Raw genomic sequence first — 25,636 nt, forward strand, 5'->3', positions numbered from 1 at the left:
TAAATGGCAAGCTAGCTTGATAGATGGCAAGCTAGCTTGATAGATGGTAAGCCAGATAGATAGATAGCTCGCTAGTTAGCTCGATAGATGAAAAACAGTACCCATACTTTTTGTGAGGGCTAGAACAGATTATTGGCTTTCCCATTCATTTCAATGGGAAAACCTGATTTGAGATCAGAATGTTTTGAGAAATGTGTTGAGGGAAGAGAATGCTTTTCTAAACAACAATTTTGGCTTTGATCAAATAGAAAACAGTCAAACAAAACCAGTGTGCGCTATAATGAAAAATACAATCATCACAAATGCAAGTCAAATAAATACAAAACAAGCTAGGCTATCAAACACTGGCATAAAACGTGACTTCCCGCTTATCGCCGGCGCAAATCTTCTCATCCGTCACCCCGAAAACGTGCCACAGATGCGCGCCTGAAGCATGGTGGCCCCCGAGGGGTCCCGAGGCCCCCCCCCCCCCCCCCCACTTGTGGCACTTTATAGCTTTGTTCTAATGGCGCCGCTAGCGCAGAGTCAAAGTGGCGAGGCGTAACGCTAACAGGAAAGCGCTGCCAGCCCTTTCGGAGCCGATACTTTACAATGACAGCCTAGATTGCTTTCTTAGCCGTGCGCCGCCGTCCTCGTAAATGTTTCATATCCCGCTCGCTCGCTCGCTCAGCTTGTTATTGATACAGTCGGCGAGCGGCGCTAAAGCAATCAGGGAAATGCTACTTCCATATTTGCGCAATAAAGCCCCGACGACGCCTTCAAAGACAGCCTTTCTTTTTTTCTGTTTTCATTTTTTTTTCTTTTGTTTCTTTCTTTTTTCTTTTTTTTCTTTTTTCTTTTTTTTTTTTTGTTTTTTTCTTTTTCCTTTTTTCTTTTCTTCTTGTTTTCTTTTTTTCCTTTTTTTCTTTTTTTTCTTATTTTCTTTTTTTGCATTCTTTTTTGTTTTTTCTTTTTTTTTTTATTTTTTATTTTTTCTTTTTTTCTTTTTTTTTTCATTTTTTTCATTTTTTTTTTTTTTTCTTTTTTTTCTTTTTTCTTTTATTGTTTTATTCTTTCTTTATTTCTTTGTTTCTTCATATTAATTTCTATACTTATTTATGTAGTTATTTATTGTTTAGTTTTATTTTGTTATTTTTGTTTTTTGTTTATGTATTAATTAATTCATTTTGTTTGCTAGTTCATTTATTTATTAGTTTTTTTATTTGTTCATTTATTTTTGTGAAATACATTTCTTTCTTTCTTTCTTTCTTTATATTAATTTAGATAGTTATTTATTTGGTTAAAACACAATATTCTGTAGGTCCAGGAATTTAAGTGACAATGACAAAAGCCCTGGCACTAGAGTGGACACATTTTTGCACATGACTGCCACCTAGAGGATTGGAGTGGAACGGCCCATACATTCTAACATGTACATGTTTGTAATGGTTCGGTCTGATGGGAGTTGTGTGCGTGTTTTGTCAGGACTTTCTAGTTGTGTTGAGCTCATGATTTGAGAGCAAATATGCGCAGGCTTGCGAGTGAGTAAGACTGGTGAGCTTAGCATGAGCGCATGTGGCCCGAAGGCGCAACGACGGCCAAGGTTCCTGGTCAGAAAGCTCAGCAGCTGACTAATTTCTTTGCGGCCTTGACATTCCTGCACACTCACGGGCACGCGTGCGTGCGTGCACACATTCGCCTTCTTTGCTTTGTAAGCTTCGCCACGCAACACGCTTTTTTTTTTTTTTTTTTAACAATACGTTCATGAATTTAGAAAGGGGGACATCATTAGTGGGAGTTTGAAAACAAAAAAAAGTCTTGAAAAATAATCCATTCTTTTTCACTGAATTTGTTGGAAAAACAGGCATGACTAAACACTTAACATAAACAGTATTCTTGAAATTTGATAGTTTTAAAAATCTATTTTGCTATAACGATGACCTATTTATTTATTTGTTTTCTTCATATATTTCTTTATTCACATATTTATTAATGAATTAATTTTTTTATTTATATATTTAGTTATTTATATATTTCTTATATATTCACATATGTACGTTTGTATTTATTTTATTTGTTTTATTTATTTAATTTTGTCTATTTATTTTTCTTATTTATTTTATTTATATATTCACATATTTATTTATTTATTTATGTATTTATTTATTTTATTCAGATATTTGTTTATTCATATATGTATTAATTAATTTGTTTATTTATATATTTAGTTATTTATCTATTTTTATATATTCACATATTTATGTATGTATGTATTTTTATGTTTATTTTATTTGTTTTATTTATTTAATTTATTGTTTTATTTATTATTTTATTTATATATTCACATATTTATGTATTTATTTATTAATTCTTTTATTTATTTATTCATTTATTTATTTGACTTTTTTGTTCAGATTTACAGGCTAACTATTGAATTTACATAAAAAATAGTTAGCTGAAATTAGCGTATGTGACAAAATTCAGTAGATTTTGTGGAGACATTTTTATTTAGGTTTTGCGTGAACTTGAGTAGGGACAATACTCTTATTAATTTTGGGGCGGGGGGGAATAATGCAGTAAATTAACTCATTTGCTGCCATTCCCGAATGTATTCGGGATTTGAAAAGTGTGACGTGGAGCACCATTCACGAATTTGTTCGGGTTTTGTTTTTTTCTTGTGGAAAGAAGCCGATAAAGCGCTGGTCAGACCTCTGGCAATGTTTTTTTTTCCACGAGGGGGCGGCATTTGCCTTTTGTCCATGTCAGCGCTTTGTTCCAGCTTCAGTTGCGCTATATAAATCAATATGTATGTATTGTATTGTATTGTATTTCGGACTTCCGCCTCCATTTCAAGTTCAGATAACTCCAGAACCATATAATTTTAGGAAATAACTTTTTGTTCTGAATTGCAGAAGACTGTCTACAGTTTCTAACGCTGAATTGAATGTTTATGTTGTCCTAAAACTCAATATTGTCTGGGTTCTGCAAGTTGTGTGAAAATGACAAAAACCCTGGCACTGGAGTGGACACATTTTTGGCACATCCGCTGGCAGTGAATGAGTTACAAACTTTTTGGAGTTGAAAACGTTTTTGCCGTCTTGCTCCATCGGATTTTGGCAAAGGTGAGAAAATGGTTCGAGGATTTGATGGTGAACATTATTAGGGAGGGTTGGCGCTGATGAGACCTCTGGCTTGTGTGCCTGGGTCGAGTAAACAAGCATCAGCATGCTCCCATTAGTGTCACACACACACACATTAACACACACACACACACACACACACACACACACACACACACACACACACACACACACACACACACACACACACACACACTAGCATCTGGTACCATTTGTTTCTCATTGACTGACCGAGCACGTCACGCGGTAACGTGAATCACGCTGGATGTGCGCTACAAGCTCCACATAATATATAATTGTCATATTCAGATCATATCTCGTCTGACTTGACATCTTGATAGAGAATAAGAAGTTTTCATATTTAAAAGTCCCATGCTTAGCTGGCCAACCAAACAATAGGCCCACAGTCAAGGCGCAGATGGCCACAGTAAATCTGAGTGAAACCTTCATCTCGGAGATCTGGCCTTGGACAGAATTTAAGACTCGAAACTCCCGCTCAGGAAGAGCTCATTAGCCAGGTTACAAATATATCAGTTCATGGAAAAGACAACAAATTAAAATATCGATGTTTTATCGTTTACAGCTGTTGGTGCTCAGAACGTCCAGAGGCGTGGTATTATCATCAAGAAAACTATGTTTTACTCATGTATCATTTTAATTTGCATGTACTCGCAATAAATAGCTTGGCAGAGGGCTGCAGAATTCAGACGTCTGTCATGAATGACTGCGTTTCTGTTATCTCGTTGTATAACTCTAAAAAAGTAATACAACAAGAAAAATGTTGTATACTCAATAATATATCTTCATATTGTTTGAATCACCCCCCACCAGCTACACACGGACATGGACCGAGGGGACGGAGACACCAAATACACACTAGAGGGCGAAGGTGTGGGCTCGGTATTCGTCATCGACGGTAAAACGGGCAACATCCACGTCACCAAGTCTCTGGACCGGGAGGAGAAGGACCAATACCGCCTCACGGCCACCGCCACCGACCGCCTGACGGGCCGAGCCTTGGAGCCGTCCTCGCAGTTTATCATCAGAGTGCAGGACATCAACGACAACCCGCCTGTCTTCCCCGCCGAGCCCTACATCGCCACCGTGCCCGAAATGGCCAACATCGGTAAAGTGTATTAAAATTTAACGCCATTCTTTTAATTTTTGTTTTTGGGGCACTGGAACCGATTAATGGCAGTTCCATTCTTTTTAAGGGAGAAAGGTGATTTGAGATTCAAACACCTTGGGATTTGACTCATTTATCATATCCCAATGCGTGTTCATTAGCCCGAGATGGGCAACATAGGTAAAGTACATAAACATCAAACACATTGTTTTTTATTTGTATTTTTGGGGCGCTGGAACGGATTAATGGTAGTTCCATTCATTTTAAGGGCGAAATGTGATTTGAGATGAACACACCTTGGGATATGACTCATTTATCATATCCCAACGCGTGTCCATTATTACATGATGTCTAGTGTTTGTATTATTTTCCAAATGAAACATGTTTTTTCATTTTATTTTTGGGGCTGGAACGAATTAACGGCAGTTCCATTCATTTTAAGGGGGAAAGGTAATTTGAAATTCAAACGCCTTGGGATATGACTCACTTATCATATCCCAATGCGTGTTCATCATTGCACAATGTCTAGTTTTTGTATTATTTTCCAAATCAAAATATTTATATAAGGTTAAATATGGGTTTGCTTTTTGAAATTTGCATACCTGAGCTGCAAATGTATGAATAATTCATTTGCATTGAGACATTTATCAAACCTTTTGCGCTGACTGCCATTTTCTTCTGTACCTTTCATTCACACACAAACACAAACACACGAATGACCAAAGTCAGTCTATAGGGGGGCCGTAATCGCTACACAAACATTTCAAACAAGCCATCCAATCATCCGGCGAGAAGATTAGCATTGACGCCTGCCTTTGCATAATCCACTTCTCCACTGCGCAAAAAAACATTTTATAACAGCAAACAATCAACCGGCAGATGCTTGTCGCGCTCCGATGTTTTTTCTTTTATTATTGATTTTTATTGTCAACATATGGACGGACATCCGAGTTGATCCTGTTTTAATCCTTTGGGCAATGTGTTTATTCAAAGGACAACCGACACCTCCCGACAAGTTGCGTCTATAATTTGTAAGATCATTCTACTGAGCGCATTTGACAAAGATTCCACGGCATATAGCTAGGTTTTATATGCATTTTGGATACTTTGTTTGGTCTGAAAACTTATTGACGTATTGATGGCGAAATTAGAAGGAACACACATAAATAACGCCATGGTGAATCGTTGTGTGTTGCACCAAGACTACTATTTGATACTAGTTAACACAAATTCCCAGCAGACAAATCAGCCCATTTCCAAGGGAGCTTGGGCGCCATCTTGTGCATTTACTGGGACACTACATGCTGTCCTTGACGGCTCGAATTGATACGGAAGGACTTCTTGAATCGATTGCAAACATTTATGCTTTCCTCTTCAGAACTACAGTAAAGTCTGGTTATATCGATATCGGTTATATCGATAGTACTGCTTATTACGATACTATTTCTATGAACGCAAGGAGAAAATGTATATTTGAATCCTATTCATAAGTGGATGAGTAACAAGAAAGCATCTTCTCCGAATCTGAACTCTCTGAAGCCATTGTTTTGATTCTGGAGCAAGACTTTCTGAAATTGCCCAGTTCCGAGCTCATTTTGTGGCAGTTTTGGGACACTTGAAGTCATTTTTATTGTTGTTTTGCATTTGACTAAAAATATCAGCCTGCGTGTTTTGGCTATTTGAGATGCTCTAAAACGTTTTTCTGAAGTCAGTTAGGAAACAAAATAAATGGTGTCGGTTGTCCTTTAACGTACCCGCAGGCACGTCCATCATTCAAGTGACGGCCAGGGATGCCGACGACCCCACGTATGGAAACAGCGCACAGCTGGTCTACGCCATCACTGAAGGACACGACTACTTTTCGGTGGACCCGCAGACAGGTCAGGAGCCATTTTGACCACGTTTCGCCATGTGTGGATTTTTGTTGTTGTTATTGCGCCATTTTTGACTACATTGTCATGATGTTTTTGTTTCTTCTTTCACATGGAAAAATAATGCTTTGTAAAGACCAGAAGAATAACACGAAAATTATGAGAATATCATCATTTGTATGCATTGGTTGATTTTTTTAATACATCCAAATTGTGTTTTTATGGGGGGGGGAATCTTTAAATAAATAAATAAACGGACAGGCAAATGAATAAAAATAAATAAAATAAATACAAATAAATAAAGAAATACATATATGCATAAATAGATACATAAATACACAAATAAATGAATGAATGAATAAACAAACAAATAAATAAATAAACTAACAAATACATACATAGATAAGTACATAAATAAACACATAAATAATTACATAAATAAAGTTTTTTTTTAAACAACAAAAATATTTGTGGCTACTAAATACATAAATATATAAATGCATCAGTAAATAAATAATAAATACATAAATACATAATATTTTGTTTACAAAAAAGTATTTGTGGCTACTTTGTATTTGTGTCTCCTAAATACACAAATAAGCAAATAAATACATAATAATAAATGCATAAATACATAATATTTTTTTAAACAACAAAAGGTATTTGTGGCTACTCTGTATATTTTGCTACAAAATACATAAATACGCCAAAACATGATTTGTTTTTAAACAACGCAAATATTTGTGGCTACTCTGTATATGTGGCTACTAATTACATAAATATATGAATGCATAAAAAGATAAGCAAATAATAATAAATAAATAAATACACAAATATTTTTTTTTTCTTGAAATACATTTTCTTTTCTTTTGGGTTTTTCCCTTCCATTGATTGTCATTGTGGCATTTGAGCATTTGAGTTTGCCGTCGATCTTCTAGAGCGACGCGTTGGCGCTGATTCCAATCCGTCCTCCACCCGTCCCTCCTGCGTTCAGGCGTCCTGCGGACGGCCGTCCCCAACATGGACCGCGAGAGCCAAGAGGAGTACGTGGCCATCCTCCAGGCCAGAGACATGGGCGGCCACCTGGGGGGCCTGTCGGGGACCACCACGGTCACCGTTCGGCTGAGCGACGTCAACGACAACCCGCCTCACTTCCGACGCAGTAAGTAGCACTAGCTCGCTTTTTCCACAACAATGCTAATTTCTTTTAGCTTGTCTAATATATAGCCAGCGAGACAGATAGCAAATAGATAGATAGCTAGGTAGCCAGCTAGATAGTAAATAGCCAGCTAGATAGCAAATAGCTAGCTAGGTAGCTAGCCAGATAGAAAATAGCTAGCGAGCCAGCCACCTTGCTAGCTAGTTATATAGACAGCTGGATAGTCAGATAATAATAATAATAATAATAATAATAATCCACTTAATTTCGAAGCGCCTTTCTAAAGTCTCAAGGTCACTTTACAGTCACAGGATACATTTTTCTCTGGGTGAGCAGTGGCAGCCACAGGTGCCAGTGTTCACTCAACTCGGATGTATTATTATTATTATTATTATTATTATTATTATTATTATTTAGCTCGCTATCTAGCTAGGTACTTGGCTATCGATGTATTTGCTACCTTTTTGCTATCTAGCTGGTTGTCTATTAGCTATAGCTAGCTATTAGCTATATATTAGCTATCTATTAGCTAGCTATCTAGCTAGCTACCTGGCTATCTATCTATTTGCTGTCTTTTTTGCTATCTAGCTGGCTATCTATTAGCTATAGGTAGCTATTAGCTTTCTATTAGCTAGCTTTCTATCTATTTGAGTTACTTTCGGGTTGAGTGAACACTGGCGCGTGTGGTTGTCGCTGCTCACCCACAGAAAATCTTATCCTGTAACTGAAAAGTGACCTTGAGAGTTTTGAAAGGCGCTTAGAAATGAAATGTATTATTATTATTATTATTATTTTGCCTTTGGAGGCCGCGGCTGTTCACGCGGGAGTGAACTAGCATGTCCATCTCCTTCCTTGAACCGTGCTATTAATAATTTGCGTTAAAGTTCAACGTCGGGCGCTTCAATAGGCAGCTAAATCGGCGGCGAGCCACTCGGGGCTGGCGAGACGTATGGCGCGTTTCTCCTCGCCGTAGATCATCTCTCGCTGTGGCGTCGCGGCGACCGTTCGTCATCGCATTTAAAGCCGCTGCCAGCTCGTCCGTGTGATATATTGGCCTGCCGTACGTTGCTTTATAGAAGCCATTAAATATTAACGTGCCGCCACTGCCTTATTTATTCACTTTTAATCCAACTGCGATGAAAACAACACCGTCGTCTCGTCCTTTACTCGTCACAAAGCAAAGTCCGAGGCCTCATTCATTTCTCTTTGAGAAATAATTAAAGGACAAGCGACACCTGCGGACAAGTTGCGTCCATAATTTGTAAAGTCACTTCGACTGAGCGCATTTTACAAAGATTCCACCGCATATAGCGATATTTTACATTTTAAAACTCGCGCTGAATATTCCGGAAGTCTTGTTTTCGAGTTAATGAACGCCCCTGACCGACAAAGCGACACACAATGCATTTTGGGTACTTTTTTCATCTGTAAACACGGTGTTAATGGCAAAATTAGAAGGAAAACACATCAATAACGCCATGGTGAATCGTTGTGTGTCGCATCCGATTGCGGTAACACACATAAAGAAGCTGTAAGTTGAGGACAAATCAGCCCATTTCCAACAACGCTTGTGCGCCATTTTGTGCGTTTTCTGGGCGCTACATTGGAGTCCAGACGGCTGGAATTGATACGGAAGGACTTCTTTCATCGATGGCAAACATTTATGCTTTCCTCTCCAGAACTATTTGAATCATATTCATAACTGGATGAGTTACAAGAAAGCATCTTCTCCCAATTTTAACTCTCTGAAGCCATTGTTTTGATTCTGGAGCAAGGCAGTTTGTGAAGGAGTATCCTGGCGTGATGTCACTAACAAGGGGGCGGGACTTTCTGAATCTGCCCCATTCCGTGCTTTTGTGGCAGTTTAGGGACCCTTGAAGTCATTTTTATTGGCATTTTGCATTTGACAAAAAATATCTAATGTCTGCGTGTTTTGGCTACTTTAGATGCTATCAAATGTTTTTCTGATGTCAGTTCGGAAACAAAAAAATGGTGTCGGTTGTCCTTTAATATTAACGTGCCGCCAGTGCGTTAATAAATATATTTATTCACTTTTAATCCAACTGCGATAAAACGACACCGTCGCCTCGTCCTTTACTCGTCACAAAGCCAAGTCCGAGGCTCATTCATTTCTCTTGGAGAGATAAATACAGCAAACGTTTCCGTTTGTGATATTGGTGGAATGCGAATCGGGGGTGTTTTTCTTTTGTTTATTTATTTTTTTGATGTGTGTTGTTTTTCTTTTCGAACAAGCATTAGAATAGAGCGCGGCCTATTTGAGTCATTAACCGTCACCAAGGACACACACTCCAATTAAATCGGCGTGATTTGGCAAGCGAACCTCTGGCTGAACTCGCCCGAGGCCGGTACAGGCGTGCCTTGACTTACAAATACAATTTTGAATTTTTTTAATTCAAAACAATCACAGCTCCTATTTTTGTATTGAAATGAATGGAGATGCCGGTTAATCCGTTCCAGCCCTCCGAAAAACACCCAAAATAATGATATTTTGTTTTACCTCAGTGTTAGCATCCTACAATGTTGTATCCAAAAAGATGCAGTAATAAGATCAAATCATAAACTGTCAAGAATTAAAAATGGATTGCATCTGGATACCGGTTACGTATTTTCGTTCATTGGGCATTGTGCTGATCCTAGTTGCTATGCTCACATTGGCCACCAGAGGGCATTATAATACATACCATACAAAGATGCGATGCTGAATAACATAACAATACTTTTCATTTGTAAGCGCCTTTCAAAACCCTCAAGGTTACTTTACAGTCACACGATAAGTTTTAAAGTCGGTGAGCAGCGGCAGCCACACGCGCCAGCGTTCACTTACCCCAGAAGTAACTCAAATAAATAGAAATCTAGCTAATACGTAGATAGCCAATAGATAGCTAGCTAGATAGCTGATAAATAGCCAGCTATATAGCTGCTAGATAGCTAATACATAGCTAATATCTAGCGACCTAGATAGCTAACAGCTAGCCAGCTAGATAGTGAATGGGTAGCCAGCTAGATAGCGAATAGATAGCTAGCCAGATTGCTAGCGAGCTACCTAGATAGCCAATAGATAGCAAATAGAAAGCAAATAAAGTGCTAGCTAGGTAGCCAGCCAGATAGCCTGATAGCTCGATAGACGGCCAGATAGCCAGCGAGATAGATAGATAGATAGTGGAATGGCTAGATAAATAAAAAGAAGTGAAGAAATGAAACCTTTCACAACAGAAGACGAAATGTACGTTGTTGAAGGATTTATAATAATAATAATACTTTTGATTTCTAAGCGCCACAGGATTAGTTTTTCTGTGGGTGAGCAGCGGCAGCCACATGCGCCAGCGTTCACTCAACCCGAAAGTAACTCAAATAGATAGATAGCTAGTAGATAGCCAGTATACCGTATATCAAGTTCATGAAATACGAACGAATTACCAATAATGACCCCATTATTGATGCTAGTTCCTTTAGCCCGTCTATGATATTTCCCATTATTATTAGCATTAAGCTATTGGACTGTCGCCCCACAGGTGCATGGTCATTCTCCGTGTCTGAGCTGGCGGCGCCGGGAGTGGAGGTGGGCCGTCTCACCGCCACGGACGCCGACGTGGGTGACAACGCGCTGCTGGAGTTCACCATCATGGACGCCGAGGAGGCGCAGACCTTCAACATCAGCGCCAGGGAACGAGAAGCCATCATTGTGCTGAACAAAGTGAGCGCTTCCAACATGGCAGCCGCAAAACAGTTCATTAAGAGGCTAAGAGCCAGCCAGCTAGCCAGCTAATAGCTAGCCAGCTGGCTGATGGATGGCCGGAGGGCCAACGGCTGGCCAGCTAACAGCCAGCCAGCTAGATAGCTAAAAGCTAGCCAAAAATATCTTTTTTAGCACATCCTCATAAGTCCTGTTTGTACTATTTATTAGCTATCCATTGACTGGATAAGCTAGTTTGCTACCTATTTGAGTTACTTCCGGGTTGAGTGAACGCTGGCGCGTGTGGTTGCAACTGCTCACCCACAGAAAAATTTATCCTGTGACCGTGAGAGTTTTGAAAGACGCTTAGAAATCAAATGTACAGTGATACCTTGGCTTACAAAGTTAATTTCCTCCCAGACAGTGTGTAGGCGAAAAGTGTGTGTGAAAAGTGTGTATCCCAGTAATTATTTTCCCATAGGAAACCATTATAATGAGAATAATCCGTTCCCAGGTCCCCATAAAACATAATTTTCTAAGCCTTAAAACTACACCAAATATACCTTATTTTATGTATAATACATGTGTTATGGTATTATAATTAAATAAATAAACTGTACTGTATAATAAAGTGGTTTTATTGACCTTTGTGATGGTCGTTGATGGCTTGATGGAAGTTTTAGAGTGGCCAGTTATATGTCACTGTATTATTATTATGATGATGATGATGATATTACTCAGCGTGTGTTTTTTGGCTAAGAGGCCGTCGGTTGGCCATTTCTGATTTGCGCTCAGTTGCATCGTACCACGGCATGTGTGCGACCAGGCTGTAAATGCCTTATTGGGATCGTTAGTGAAGCGAATTTTACAGATGCTCATCCCGCAAATGTGCATTTATTCCTTAATTGACAAAAAGCATCGTTAGTATGGAGAGATCATTCGACAAATTCGCATTTCCCGACATCTTGTTCGATGTTTCGCTATGAAAACGGTTAGTGTATGTGATCACCACAAGGGAAAAAAATGTTTTAAAATGAGCAGGTAATTGTGTCTTTGTGATCTGGGGGGGATGACATTTGCAGATTATGACCAGACAGCCAACGTTAAATTAAGTATGCAAATCAGACCCGGATAAGAATTAATCCACCCCATTAGAGTCAACCCATTAAAGTCTAAATTTACTTTTTTAAAGTTCAAATGAAAGTCACATTTCAGGGGTCAAAAGCTATCTAGCTAGCTATCGTTTAGTTATCTAGCTATCTATTAGCGACTGTATCCTGTGACTCTAAAGTGACCTTGAGAGTTTTGAAAGGTGTTTCTAACTGAAATGTATTATTATTATTACTGTATCTATTACTGTTACTATTACTTACTACTATTAATTTGCTATCTATTAGCTATCTATTTGCTGTCTAGCTGGCTTGCTAGCTATCTAACTACCTATCGTTTAGCTATCTAGCTGGCGAGGTATCACTGTACTTAAAATAGGGTATATTTTGTGTAGTTTAAGGCTTATTTAGTTGCAAATTATGTTTTATGGGGACCTTGGAACGAATTATTCTCATTTTTATTGGTTTCCTATGGGAAATTAATTTTTGGCCTACACACTTTTCACCTTACACGCTCTGTCTGGGAATCACTGTATTAGATTTTTTAAAATCAAAAGAGGGTAACATTCGTTTTGATTAGTGTTAATAAGGTCAATAAAACAACTTTATTATAGAGTACAGATTATTTCTTTAATTATAATCCCATAGCACATTTATTCTACATAAAATGGGGTACATTGTGTGTAGTTTTAAGGCTTATTTAGTTGAAAATGATGTTTTATGGGGACCCGGGAATGGATTATTCTCATTTTAATGGTTTCCTATGGGAAATTAATGTTTGGAAGACACTTTTCGCCTTACACACACACACTTTCTGGGAACCAATGAGGTATCACTGAATGTGCAACAAAATTTTTTGAATCGCATCAATAAGCCACAGTCAGTGTTTGTGCAAATAATTTACTGAGCACATTGTGAGGTCGAAACGACGTTTTGAGGTCAATAAAAAACCGGAAGCCCGACCAAACAAAAACCCATCCCGATTGTTTCCTTTTTCAATGAACCAGCTTCTGGACTACGAAAGTCGCAATTCGTACTCGTTCACCGTGGAGGTAGCCAACCCCCTGGTGGACACTCGCTACCTGAAGGACGGTCCCTTCAAGGACCAGGCCATGGTGCGGGTCATGGTCCTAAACGCAGACGAGCCGCCTCGCTTCTCCCAGACCCGCTACCATCTGGACGTGTCGGAGAACTGCCCGCCCGTCTGCTCGGTGGGCCGGGTGCACGCCGTGGATCCCGACACGGGACAAAGCGCTAACATCAGGTGTTGATTACCCCATCACTCACAGCCGATGGCCCCGTAACTCGCTCGCTCGCTCACTCTGCAGTTGTTCCGCAGATACTCCATCGATCCTCAGTCGGACCCCGAGGCTCTCTTCCGCATCGCGTCCGACACGGGATTCATCAGCACGGTGATGGAGTTGGACCGAGAACGGGAACAGTGGCACAACATCACTGTCATGGCCACGCAGAGGGGTGCGTTTCCAGAGCTCGCGGGGTCCCCCGTCGGAAACCGGCGGGGCCCCGCTGCTCGTATATCAACCAAAGTACCATCTGCAAAGTGCGTGGCGGAACTAATGGAACTTTGGGGGAAGACTTGATGAACATTGGCAACTAGCGCGGGCTGCTAACGTGCTAACATGGGGCCGTCCATCGCCTTGACTTTTCTTTGACTTTCGTGACATTAAGTGTATTAGCTAACTAGCTAGCTAGCTATTAGCTGTATAGCTATTGAGCTGGCTAGCTATCTGTTGGCTATATATATTAGCTATCTACTGGCCTGCTGGCTAGCTTTCGCTCTATTTAGCTTTCTATTGGCTATATGGCTATCGAGGCGGCTAACAATCTGGCTAGCTGTTGGCTATCTATTAGCGATCTACTAGCTGGCTGTCTGGCTTTCTATCTGTTTAACTATCTATTAGTTATATAACTATCTGGGTGGCTGGCTATCTAAGTGGCTAGCTATCTAGTTAGCTATCTTTTAGCTATCTACTAGCGGGCTAGCTAGCTTTCTATCTGTGTGTTTAGTAATGACGTTCAATGTATTAGCTAACTAACTATCTAGCTAGCTAGCTATAGCGCTATCTAGGTGGCTGGCTATCTAGGTAGATATCTGTTGGCTATCTATTAGCTATCTACTGGCTGGCTAGCTAGCTTACTATCCATTTACTTCCAGGTTGAGTGAACGCTCACGCGTGTGGCAGGCGCTGCTCACCCACAGAAAAACGGCTCCTGTGACTGTAAAGTGACCTTGAGAGTTTTGAAAGGCGCTTAGAAATGAAATGTATTATTATTATTATTATTATTTAGAGCTTTTTCCATTTGTGTTTAGACAACCCCAATCTTGTGTCAAGGGTGCTGGTTGCCATAGAAACACTGGACCAGAATGACAACGCGCCGGAATTGGACAGACAATACACCACATCGGTTTGCGACTCTACCGCCCCGGGTCAGGTCTGTCGCATTTTCTACCTGAATTCTATGGCTTCTATCTAAACGATGAAAAGGTTTATTCAATTGTCATCTGTACTTCTTTGAAGGTGTCGGACATTTCACTTCTCATCCGAGAAGCTTCATCAGCGAACTAAAATTGTGCTGGTAGCTCTGCTCCTATATATATCCCAAATGGACAGAGGTGGTGGTGCCAGACCTCCACATTGATAGGTCCCTGCTCTAAGGTTGTGGGGGAACAGTTGTACGGGCGTCCGGGCAGGCGTTATTTCAGACACTGATATACATGAGAATAATTGCGGCAACGTTTTTCAACAATAGCTTAACTCAGACTGCGTTCCAGTGAGGCCATTCTATTCATGAAATAGTCAGTAGCTGGCTGGCTATCTGCTAGCTAGCTATTTGCTATCTAGCTGCTTAGATGGCCGTCTGTTGGCTATCTATTAGCTATCGAATAGCTAGCTAGCTAGCTATCAATCTATTTGATTTATTCCCGGTTGAGTGAACGCTGGCGCATGTGGCTGCCGCTGCTCACACACAGAAAAACTGATCCAGTGACTGTAAAGTGACAAATGAAATGTATTATTATTATATTATTATTATCATTATTACTAGTCCCTGAAGCTCATATTACTTATTTTGTTCTAAGAGTATTCTTAAAGTGGACTACTCCCTGAAACTAATCTGATTACTTCTTTTTGTCTTAATCTGATTACTTCTTTTGTTTCTAAGAAGTAATCAGATTAGCTTCACGGAGTAGTCCATCGCAACCTGAGAGCAGGGACCTATCAAAACAAAGGTACTGGCGCCGCCGCCACAGTCCATTATGGATATATATAGGGCAGTATATATGGCCAGAGCTACCAGCACAAGTTTAGTTCACTGACGAAACTTTTCGGATGAGGAGTGAAACGTCCGACACCTTCAAAGAAGTACAAATGACGGAGGAAGAAACCTTTTCCTCGATGGACCACTCCTGTACGACTGAGAGCTTACCCAGACGCCTCTTGCATGACGTCCATGTCCCGCAGGTTGTTCAAGTCCTACGTGCAGTGGACCGAGACCAGGGTGGGCAGGACGCGCCGGTCCACTTCAGCATCGCGCCAGAGTCCAGTACCGCCCTCAACCTCTCCATCAGGGACAGCGGCGGTACGACTTGACTGGGTGGTAGAGTACAATACAGAACTAAATCAAGTGCTGTTGAGAAAGCGGAAAGGACAGTAAAGGACAAGGTTATCAAGATGTTCAAGGACAGTAGAGGATGTCCAAAAAAACAACAGTTGAGTGTGTCATGTATGTCAAGGGCTAGTAAAAGAACGGTAACGAAATGAAGGGTAAAAGAAAGAAAAGGATGTCAAAAGGGATGTTGAAGTCATGCGCTGACTCACAATCGTCCTCAGGCGTGACGGCCAGCCTGGTGCTCCAGTCGCCCTTGGATCCGTCACCCGGATACTCGTCGTCCTTAGTCAGCCTCTACGTGCCGGTGGTGCTGCGAGACGGCGCCTCGGGCTTGGCTAACACGGCCACGGTGACCGTGACCGTTTGCCCGTGCCTGCGGGGAGGCATGCGCACGGAGGAACGCAGCCCCCGGACGCGAGGTCGGCGGTGGGAGAGGCGCGCCGTGTGTCGGCCGGCGCCTTCCGCTTCGCCCTCGGTTGTCTTCACCTTGGTCATCCTGATGGCGGCGCTGGCCTGCGTCACCACTCTGCTGGGTAGGTCATCGGTTTGACGATTGAACCGGGGTTGCTAACTTGGTTGGGTGGGGTTCGGTGCCTCCAACAAGATTAAGAACCACTGCTTTAAAGGTTCCAGTGGACCAAAAAATGGCAGTAAGCAGCCTGCTTCTGTCCCCCAGTTGATAATTACTTTATAACTGGACTTTTGTGTCCTGGTGGCTTGTCTTTGTTTGTGACCCCATAGTGGTCTGCGCGCTCTCCCTGTCGCTAAGACGTCAGAAACGAGACGCCCAGTCTTCCTTAGAGGACGACGACATCCGTGAGAACATCATCTCCTACGACGACGAGGGCGGAGGCGAGGCAGACACGGCCGCCTTCGACATGGCGACGCTGCAGAATATGCACAGGATCCAAAACGTGCACAGGAACATGTGAGTTGGATGTCAAGCGACAGGTCGCTGTGACTGTTTGGGTGTGAAAACTCAACGTGGTACAGTACTTGGGTACTCATTGCATCTCCAGATGGTACACACAACAAAGCGCTCCACAGCCGCGGACCAGGACGTACAGCGTGACCCGGAACCCCCACCCGTGCCTGGAGCCCGAGCAGCGACCCGGCTCGGCACCCCTGTACGGACGGTTGTGCTACGGGGTACACACGCTACCTTCTCTGCGGGACTACTACTATCAATCGGGGACACTACCGGCAGGCGTCCAACTTCCTCCACCGGGCCACCGCAACACTGCCGCCGCTCCGATCGTCCGCAACCAGCCGGTCCAGCAAGGGCCTCCCGAGGCGGGACGAGCCAGCGTGTTAGCAGCGCAAACACTGAGTCGGCTGATGGGCAGGAGTGCAGATGAAACAAAGACGAATGATGGCACACAGAAGCAGGATCAGGCCAAGGTAACTGGTAGGATCTCATTTTGAAAACCAGTGAAGAAGTTTGATTTTATTTGAAATGACCGCCCTCCTGATCTGTTGTTCTCACTGGATTACTTGTTCACCAACGACTCGCAAAATGGGCAAGTACAGATACCTTACTTACAACACCTGACTTTAAGTTCTTGAGGTCTTGGTGATTACTCAATGAGTGAGTACTCATCCTGGTATCGGTCTGGCAAAAGTCCTCCAACATCCTTAATCCCTGCCTGGCTCCCCACTGAGCAACCTACGTAGACTGCTTTCCCTTCCTCAGATTCTTTTCGCCCAACCTACCAATAAATTTACAAACGTAATTGAGGCATACGTGAAGGATGGACCTTGTGTCTGTTTGGATTCTTCTGCAGATCACCCCAGCAGAGGTTCAGTCAGTGCCAATCAGCGGCCCGGCCAGTTTGAGCTGCTCCGACCCGACCGGTTCTTCCTGCCATAGTCTCAGCAGCTCGTCGGCCAACCAGACTCTGATCAGCACCGGCGCCACCAACTGTACCGTCGAGGACACCGACTGGTCGCTACCGTCCATTTCCGAGCGGAGTTACCCCAACGCAAAGCTTCCCGTTTTCCCCATGACGGACACGTATAGCATCGTGGGCTCGCTGAACGGAACCACGGTGGCGACGACTCTACCCACGACAGTACCTGACGACCGTCAACCCTTACGAATGGAGGACCTGCTCAACTTCCGTCTCAACCGGGTGACGTCCGACCCATCGCAACCGCCGTACGACTCACTGCAGACTTACGAATTTGAAGGCCGCGACTCGCGGGCCGAGTCGCTGAGCTCCCTTGGGAGTGAGGACGACGGGAAGGACGACGACCGAGGCCAGAACGGAAAGGATCCGGAACCGTCAACAGGAGGCATGGAGGAGCTCAATGTCAAATTCCAGCGGTTGGTGGCACTTATCAGGGAGAGGAAAAGTAGCAAGGAGCAAGAATCGGGTGTGGATCCCGCCCAGATCAACCAGGTCCAAGCTGCGCCTTCCCAGACTGCCGAGGCCCAAGAGAAGACTGTACTAAAGTGGGACTTTTGAGGGGAAGGATTTGCATTTTCAGTTTAATCCCACCGGGAGGAGGCCCCGGGGAGGAACCAGGATACCCTGGAGAGACTACAGCCTTGATTAACGAAGAGCCCAGATAGCAGACACTAAATTCCGTGTTCATTCACAGAACCAACCGTTTCATGGTTTTGAACACAGGTTATTGCAGAAAAATGAATCTTAACGCGATGGAACTGGAAGTGTTAGCTGAGGAGGCAAACAAAGAACCTAGCGGTCCGCTAATTTCGGGGGAATCCAGCAATTGCTTCAAATCCACGTGTTGTTGAATTGAACTTTTCTCGGGTACGTGGTCATGGGATTTGACGAATCATTTCGCTAATAAACCGTCCGACAGACCCGGTTGAAATTTGGAATAACTTTGGACCATCTGGACGACGCTGAGGAGCATCCGGGACGTCTGGATTTCACCTGTGAACCGACCCCTGAAGAAGATGGATGGATGAATTCTTGATTTTTCCAGGAAAAATCACAATCACGATCACGTCTCACTGCTGTCATCATTTCACACCCGCAATGATCACAAACGCACAGAACATCTCTCACTGAAGCACATTTATTGAAATATTAATTTTTCACCACAGCCATAAAAATCTGCAATGTTGGAGAATGGGCGTTGTCAAGCAAGATGTGATCTTGAATATGAATCGAGCAGATCTGATTGGTTGTCACGTTAGAAGCTTGTCTAGATTTTAAAAAATGACTGCTGTGGCGGATTTTGACTCATGAATAAGTCACAATCTAAAACCAGTCGTCTGTGTAGCTTGAATGCACTGGTGTCAAAGTCAAGACCCGTGGGCCGGATCTGGTCCACCATGTCTTTTTAAGTGGCCCGTGAAAGCAAATCATTTCTGTCAACTTCTATGATCCTTGCTTCAATTTGGAGACATTTCAAATTGTCATAAATAACAGTAAAAAAATGTAAAGTATTTTACGTTTTATAATGAAGTTTATTCACGCTTACTCACGACTTTATTATATAGCACAGTATATTTCTTTAATTACAATACCCTAGCACATTTATTATACATAAAATAAGGTATATTGTGTGTAGCTTTAAGGCTTATTTAGTTGAAAATTATGTTTTATGGGGACCTGGCTTACAAACTTTTCGGTTTACGAATGTTACATTTGTGAAAATTTTATCTTGGCATCCGAACTTTTTTCATACACGGCGCTGCCTCAATGACTGATGTGTCGTTCGCAAACGAGCCCGTTCTTCTAACAACAAAATGGCAGCCGACTGTTTTTGTCCTCTATTCCCCGCCCCCAGTCTTCGGTTAAAGCCGTGATTGGTAAGGAACACAGCAGTAGGGGGGGGGGGGGTTAAACATTAAAGAGACAGGCAGACGACAGTGAGAGTTTCAACTTTGATAGTTCAAAGGCAGAGTGTAGACTGCAAGGTTAAAATATCCTATCAATCAGGCTCCACAAACAACCCGCACAAGCCATCTGTACACTTGATGCAAAAAGCTATCAACCCAGCTAAACAGAACACAATTGATGAGGAACTAGGTAAAATGATCGCAGAGAAAGCACCTACAAGGGATCATTCGTCAAGATGAAAGAAGAAGGCTACGTTCCTCATCAAGTGTTTCATGCTGAAGAAAGCGGCCACTCCAGTCCATCAAGGCATCAACGACCATCACAAAGGTCAATAAAACAATTTTATTATACAGTACAGTTTATTTCTTTAATTATAATACCATAGCACATTTATTATACATAAAATAAGGTATATTGTGTGTAGTTTTAAGGCTTATTTAGTAGAAAATTAGGTTTTATGGGGACCTGGGAGCGGATTATTCTAATTTTAATGGTTTCCTATGGGAAATTATATTTGGAATACACACCTTTCGCCTTAAACACACTTTCTGGGAAGCAATTAAGTTCGTAAGCCAAGGTCCCACTGTATACGCTAAATATGGATATTTTCTACTCCGAAATTACATTTGCGTGACTCTCTCGTCATCGGAGAAGGCGACGTTGGAAACGCCGCGAGGATCCTGTCGCGCGCTACCGTTTGTTAGTGGTTTGGGCGCCTGCGCCTCCATGTCGCTATCCTCGTCCTCAATGACGACGTCCTCCATGTTGTCCTTCTTTCTGAGGGGTCAAAAACGGGTATGTTAGAATAATTATACTACATTTCATTTGTAAGCGCCTTTCAAAACTCTCAAGGTCACTTTACAGTCACAGGATACGTTTTACTGTGGGTGAGCAGCGGCAGCCACACGGGCCAGCGTTCACTCAACCTGGAAGTAAATAGAAAGCTAGCTAGCCAGCTAGTAGGTAGCTAATAGATAGCCAACAGACAACTCGCTAGATAGTTAGCCACCTACGTAGATAGGTATGTAGTGAGCTAGCTGGCTAGATAGTTAGCTAATACACTGAATGTCACTAAAATACACAGATAGAAAGCTAGCTAGCCAGCTAGTATATAGCCAAGAGATAGCTAGCCAGATAGCTAGCCCCTTAGATAGCTATATAACTAAAAGATACCGAAATTTTACTACATATGATATTACGAAGCAAATAATTCAAAATGGATGTTCAGGTTCCCACCGCTTCTTCTGGACCGCCGAGGAGATGACCAGGATGACGAATCCTGCCCCCACGGCGCCCATCACCACTCCGAAGGCAATGAGCCACGGCGGCGTGGCGGGCAGAAGGGGCGCCGCCAAAGTGGGGGCGATGCCCACAAATTCCAGAGTCCGATCGTTCAGCAGGAAGGCGCTGTTGATGCGCTTCCGGGACTTCCTGAAAGGTACAAATACAGTGTTACCTTGGCTTCAGAACTTAATTGGTTCCCAGACGGAGTGTGGGTGGTGAGTGTGGTGAAAAGTGTGTATCCCAAAATTAATTTCCCAAAGGAAACCATTAAAATGAGAATAATCCGTTCCCAGGTCCCCATAAATCATAATTATCTACTTTCTAATTTTCTAAGCCTTAAACGTACAAATAGTAAATCGACATTTTTTTGTGACAATTTAATCATGTAGAGATTGCATTCAGATTGTCAACGTTCTCCAAATTTCAGCCCCATAAAATTAACAACTGTATCCATGGGCGATCGTTGTTTTGGGTTTCTTCAGTATAAGACGTTCGTGAACATCTCCTTTTATTTTGGAAAATAATCATTCACATTTCGCATTTGACTCATAATTGGTTCGTAAAAGTACGAACAAATAATTAGGATTTTTGTCTGTCGGTTTGTCGGTCTGTTGGACTGCCGATCCGTCGGACTGTCGGTCCATCGGACTGTCGGTCCATCGAACCGTCGGTCCGTCGGTCCGTTTGTTTTATAAACAGCAGATGCTCTTAAAAAATGAGGTCAAATTTGACGTCACCTGATTGCTTGCTCCACCTCGCCTCCATCCACCAAGCGGTTGGGCTCGTCCGGCCACGTGACCACGAACCAAAAGGACACTCGCGGCGTCTCGTCACAAATGATGACGTTGGCCACTCTGTGGGGATGGAGGTTCCATCAAAAAATTAAAATGCAACTCATTGGCTTTTATGGAGCCATCGTCCACATGCTGTTGTTTTTGTGCTATTTACAAACTGTTAAATGTCAACCATGTCTTCCCCCCCCACGTTTGGCTGCAAATTGAACGACTTTAATAGCATTGTTTTGCTGAATCAAATCAAGAAAATACTTCTAAATGGGATGATAGTGGCAATTTTAACATTTTTTGTTAAACTGCATTTCAAATCGTCTTGCTCCATTGAAATAAATGGAGATACTCTTAATTCGTTCGAACACCCCAATCATTTTCTCTTTAAATGGCAGTTCATAAATATTGAGCGGCCATTTTCGGGCAGCAGGTGGGCAACATCCTGAATTAGTTGACTCGACGTAAACCTTCAAATCAAACATTTATTTTTCTCTTACTGGAAGTCCTGGCGATCAAAATGATTCCTCACGGCGAAAGCCAGCGTAGCTCGAAAGAGAAACAATTCGTTTTGGTTCCATTCATACTGCAACGAGCAACAACAAGAGAAACATCAACGGCTTTCGAGCAATCGCCAGATGGGCCCGGTCGCCATGGCATCAAAAGCCGTTAGCTCTCATTAGCATGTGTCATGACGGCGGAAGCATATAGTACTCACCGCATTGTCTCCCAGGGCTGTTTGGATACTCAAGCGAACTTTGTAGCCATCCGAAGCGCCTGACGCGATAAGAAGAATTTGGGAGGTCATAAGATGAGCTGATATAAACGGTTTGGAATTTGTTGAAATAAGCTAAAAAAATTACAAAATGATCATGTTGACTTTTTTTGGTGAATCAATCCTTTTAGGTGCATTTTTGAACAGTTTTTACTGGTACAGTGATACCTCGGCCTTAGCTAACGAACTTTTCGCCTTACGTACGTTAAATTCGCAAGAATATAATCCTGGCATACAAACTAGTTTTCGAGAAACAAACAGCGCCACAGTGTGTGAAGTGTCGTTTGCGAACGAGCTGGTTCTTGGACCTGTGTGTGGAGGGTGGGCACGCACGCATCCGTAAGCGGGCGGAGGGGTTACAGAAACACACACACACGAAAGGGAGACGACAGACCTTGAAACAATAAAAAACAAAAGTGAAACAGTGAAAAAATTGATAGAAAACAGTGAAATTTGGACTCGTTTCAACTTTATAGATCAAATGCAGAGTGTTGACTGCAAGGTTAAAATATCATGCTCCACAAATAACCCGCACAAGCCATCTGTACAATTTGAAGAGAACATACAAGCGAGGGAACCAGCTATTCATAAAGTTTCTAGTGTATCTGCCTGCATCCGTTGCTAGTGCAATATGACAACTTCTAAATTGTACAAACTAGAGCTCCTCGAGACACTTTATGCAAAAAGCTAGGTCAATAAAATGACTTTATTATACTGTACAGTTTATTTCTTTAATTATAATACCATAGCATATTTATTATACATAAAATAAGGCATATTGTGTGTAGTTTTAAGGCTTATTTAGTTGAAAATTATGTTTTATGGAGACCTGGGAACAGATTATTCTCATTTTAATGGTTTCCTATGGGAAATTAATGTTTGGAAGACACCCTTTTTCGCCTTACGCACACTTTCTGGGAACCAATTAAGTTCGTAAGTTGAGGTCTCACTGTATTTGATTTCAAAACTAGTTAATCATCATTTTATTCCAAATCATGACTACCGCAATCTGGCCCGTGACAAAAAAAGACTTTGTAAGCTAAGATGTCGTCGATTAAGACTTGTTTTATTTGTTACCTACCTGGCATGCAGAGTTCCTGAGCCGACGAAAGCGCCAGAGAAAGCAGAAAAATGACCTTTCCCAACATTTTTTCTCCCCCCAAGTGAATGTTTGGTCACCCGCAGTCAAGTTTAATGGTTAAGCCAGGTCAGGACACACCTGAATTAACCTGCCTGACCACGAGACTCTCCTCCCGTCCAGAGAGGGGGAAATTGTAAAATGGTGACCAAAAAAAGTGTTTGTTCAGGCCTTGGCGTGGGAGAGCCGAACTCCCCGCTGAAAAAAACGGCAGCGTTTTCAGTCTGTTTACTCAGCGCGCAACAATGTGTGGGAGCTGCTCAGTGCCAGTCAAATGTTCTGACTTGACCACATGAAGTCCGGTCCATCGAAGAAAAATGTGCCTTTGGAGTTGCTTGAAAGCTTACGCGTTGTTGTTAAACCCTCGTAAACAATCCTTGAGCAAAGGTGAACGACTTTGGCTGTCATAATGTCGTACAATGGCCTCACCGGATGCCGAGTAGGATACATACACGCACCATTTTATGGATTTGCTTTGGTTTGAAAGGGGAGTAAAAGAAGCTATGTTCATCAAACAGCAAAATCCTTCACTAAACCGCCATGGTGGGGTGAGGTTCAATTTGGATCGTTCGTACAAAATACTTCTTAGGCAACATAGGCTTAGTTATGCTGATGAGGTGATACCAGCGCAAATGGGGCAATCAGGCCAGTCGTAAACGTGCACGTTCCACCATGACGTCCCTGATCCACTGCTGAAAAGGATGCTTTGATCCTCTCCTCTTTCATCTAGAACTGCATCATGTCACCAAGAGGGTACAGCAAGTGCTAGGAATGACTGACTGTCTTTTTGTGCTGTCATATTATTTGTTATTTAGTTTTTTTGTTTTTGTTTTTTGACTTCATGATGGCGCCGCGAGAGTGGCTGCCTTTCCAACAGCTCCTGTGTTTTGCTTTTCTAGTTCTTTCTTTGCTTTCCTCTTCCTTCCATAACTTTGCTGCTGTGTTACTTCCGGGTAGCGTGAACGCTGGCGCGAATGGCTGCCGCTGCTCACCCGCACGAAAAAAAAATCCAGTGACTGTAAAGTGTCCTTGAGAGTTTTGAAAGGCGCTTAGAAATTAAATGTATTATTATTATTATTATTGTATCAATGACCATCGCAAAGGTAAATAAAACAACTTTATTGTACAATACAGTTTATTTCTTTACTTACAGCACAATAGCACATTTATTATACATAAAATAAGGTATATTCTGTGTAGTTTTAAGGCTTATTTAGTCGAAAAATGATGTTTTATGGGGACCTGGGAACGGATTATTGTCATTTTTAATGGTTTCCTATGGGAAATTAATATTTGGAAGACACACTTTTCACCTTCGACACACTTTCTGGGAACCAATTAATTCGTAAACTGAGGTATGACTGTATTTTGTGTGTATCCCGGTTGAAGAAGGCATACCCCCAAAAAATGTCCTTAATGTTTATAACAAACGCAATTCAAACGACCCAGAGATGTTGTCGTAGGATCGCTTCGGAAACAGAGGTTCATCATGCAGCACAAGTAAAAGTGTCCAAATGAGTCCCCAAATGACACCAACCGCTAAAGTGCTAACGTCTCAGTACACGCTGACCTTTTTCTTTCTTCATGACTTCTGTTTTGTTTTTTTTATCGGTGAGGTTGTGCAAGCACACTACGATAAAGTCCTATTTACAAGTCAAGATGGAAACGCAGTTAAACTTTGCGATCCCTCATGACCGGAAACAATAACCATATAAATGAATAGTGCTTGTGCTTTTCCAGAATATTTTTTTTTTTAATTTTACTGAACATAAGTTGATGATGTAGTGTATATTTGTTTTCCTGGACACACGATGGCGCTGCTCTTCCAAAGCAGAACCAAACCAAAACTTGCTAACTTACATTTACAGTTTTACACTAAAGCTTTGTGGCAGCCTTCCATCTTTGATTAAATATCTAATATCTTTGTTTACAAGTTTATAAAGATAGATAGATAGATAGATAGATAGATAGATAGATAGATAGATAGATAGATAGATAGATAGATAGATAGATAGATAGATAGATAGATAGATAGATAGATAGATAGATAGATTTAATACGAATATTAGGTACGCAACAGTGACCTATATTCCACCGTGATTGTTTCTGCCCAGTGAATCGAGCGCATTCT

General features: G+C 41.9%; 2 protein-coding genes across 3 annotated transcripts in view; one reads left to right on the plus strand and one right to left on the minus strand.

The window, feature by feature from the left end:
- LOC148895036 (cadherin-24-like) overlaps nt 1-18,566 on the plus strand; it is a 37,153-nt gene extending 18,587 nt beyond the window's left edge. For both annotated transcript variants that reach the window (XM_089000934.1, XM_089000933.1), the window contains exons 3-14: nt 3,951-4,245; nt 6,006-6,125; nt 7,111-7,278; nt 10,809-10,990; nt 13,086-13,342; nt 13,418-13,554; nt 14,411-14,532; nt 15,561-15,678; nt 15,930-16,241; nt 16,450-16,636; nt 16,728-17,109; nt 17,493-18,566. In XM_089000934.1, the coding sequence (XP_088857060.1) occupies nt 3,951-4,245; nt 6,006-6,125; nt 7,111-7,278; nt 10,809-10,990; nt 13,086-13,342; nt 13,418-13,554; nt 14,411-14,532; nt 15,561-15,678; nt 15,930-16,241; nt 16,450-16,636; nt 16,728-17,109; nt 17,493-18,176 (2,964 nt within the window). In that variant the 3' untranslated portion in view covers nt 18,177-18,566. The remainder of the gene's footprint in view (nt 1-3,950; nt 4,246-6,005; nt 6,126-7,110; nt 7,279-10,808; nt 10,991-13,085; nt 13,343-13,417; nt 13,555-14,410; nt 14,533-15,560; nt 15,679-15,929; nt 16,242-16,449; nt 16,637-16,727; nt 17,110-17,492) is intronic.
- Nucleotides 18,567-19,817: 1,251 nt separating this feature from the next.
- Nucleotides 19,818-23,828, minus strand: cltrn (collectrin, amino acid transport regulator). Its single transcript, XM_089000935.1, has 6 exons — nt 23,449-23,828; nt 22,311-22,369; nt 22,093-22,178; nt 21,548-21,664; nt 20,763-20,957; nt 19,818-20,303 (listed from the first exon to the last, which is right to left on the minus strand). The coding sequence occupies exons 1-6, from the start codon at nt 23,513-23,515 to the stop codon at nt 20,147-20,149; spliced, it is 681 nt and encodes a 226-aa protein (XP_088857061.1). The 5' UTR covers nt 23,516-23,828; the 3' UTR covers nt 19,818-20,146.
- Nucleotides 23,829-25,636: the final 1,808 nt, after the last annotated feature.

The sequence above is a fragment of the Hippocampus bargibanti genome, linkage group LG07, assembly GCF_051943395.1.
Source record: "Hippocampus bargibanti isolate YZ-2025 linkage group LG07, ASM5194339v1, whole genome shotgun sequence".
Classification (NCBI taxonomy): Eukaryota; Metazoa; Chordata; class Actinopteri; order Syngnathiformes; family Syngnathidae; genus Hippocampus; species Hippocampus bargibanti.

Bases quoted from the DNA above. Each gene is read 5' to 3' on its own strand.
- cltrn (XM_089000935.1), bottom strand. From the start codon at position 23,515: ATGTTGGGAAAGGTCATTTTTCTGCTTTCTCTGGCGCTTTCGTCGGCT. The intron at 22,179-22,310 runs GTGAGTACTATA...TGCTCGTTGCAG, and splicing joins CAGCCCTGGGAGACAATGCG to TATGAATGGAACCAAAACGA. The intron at 20,304-20,762 runs GTGGGAACCTGA...TTGACCCCTCAG, and splicing joins TCGGCGGTCCAGAAGAAGCG to AAAGAAGGACAACATGGAGG.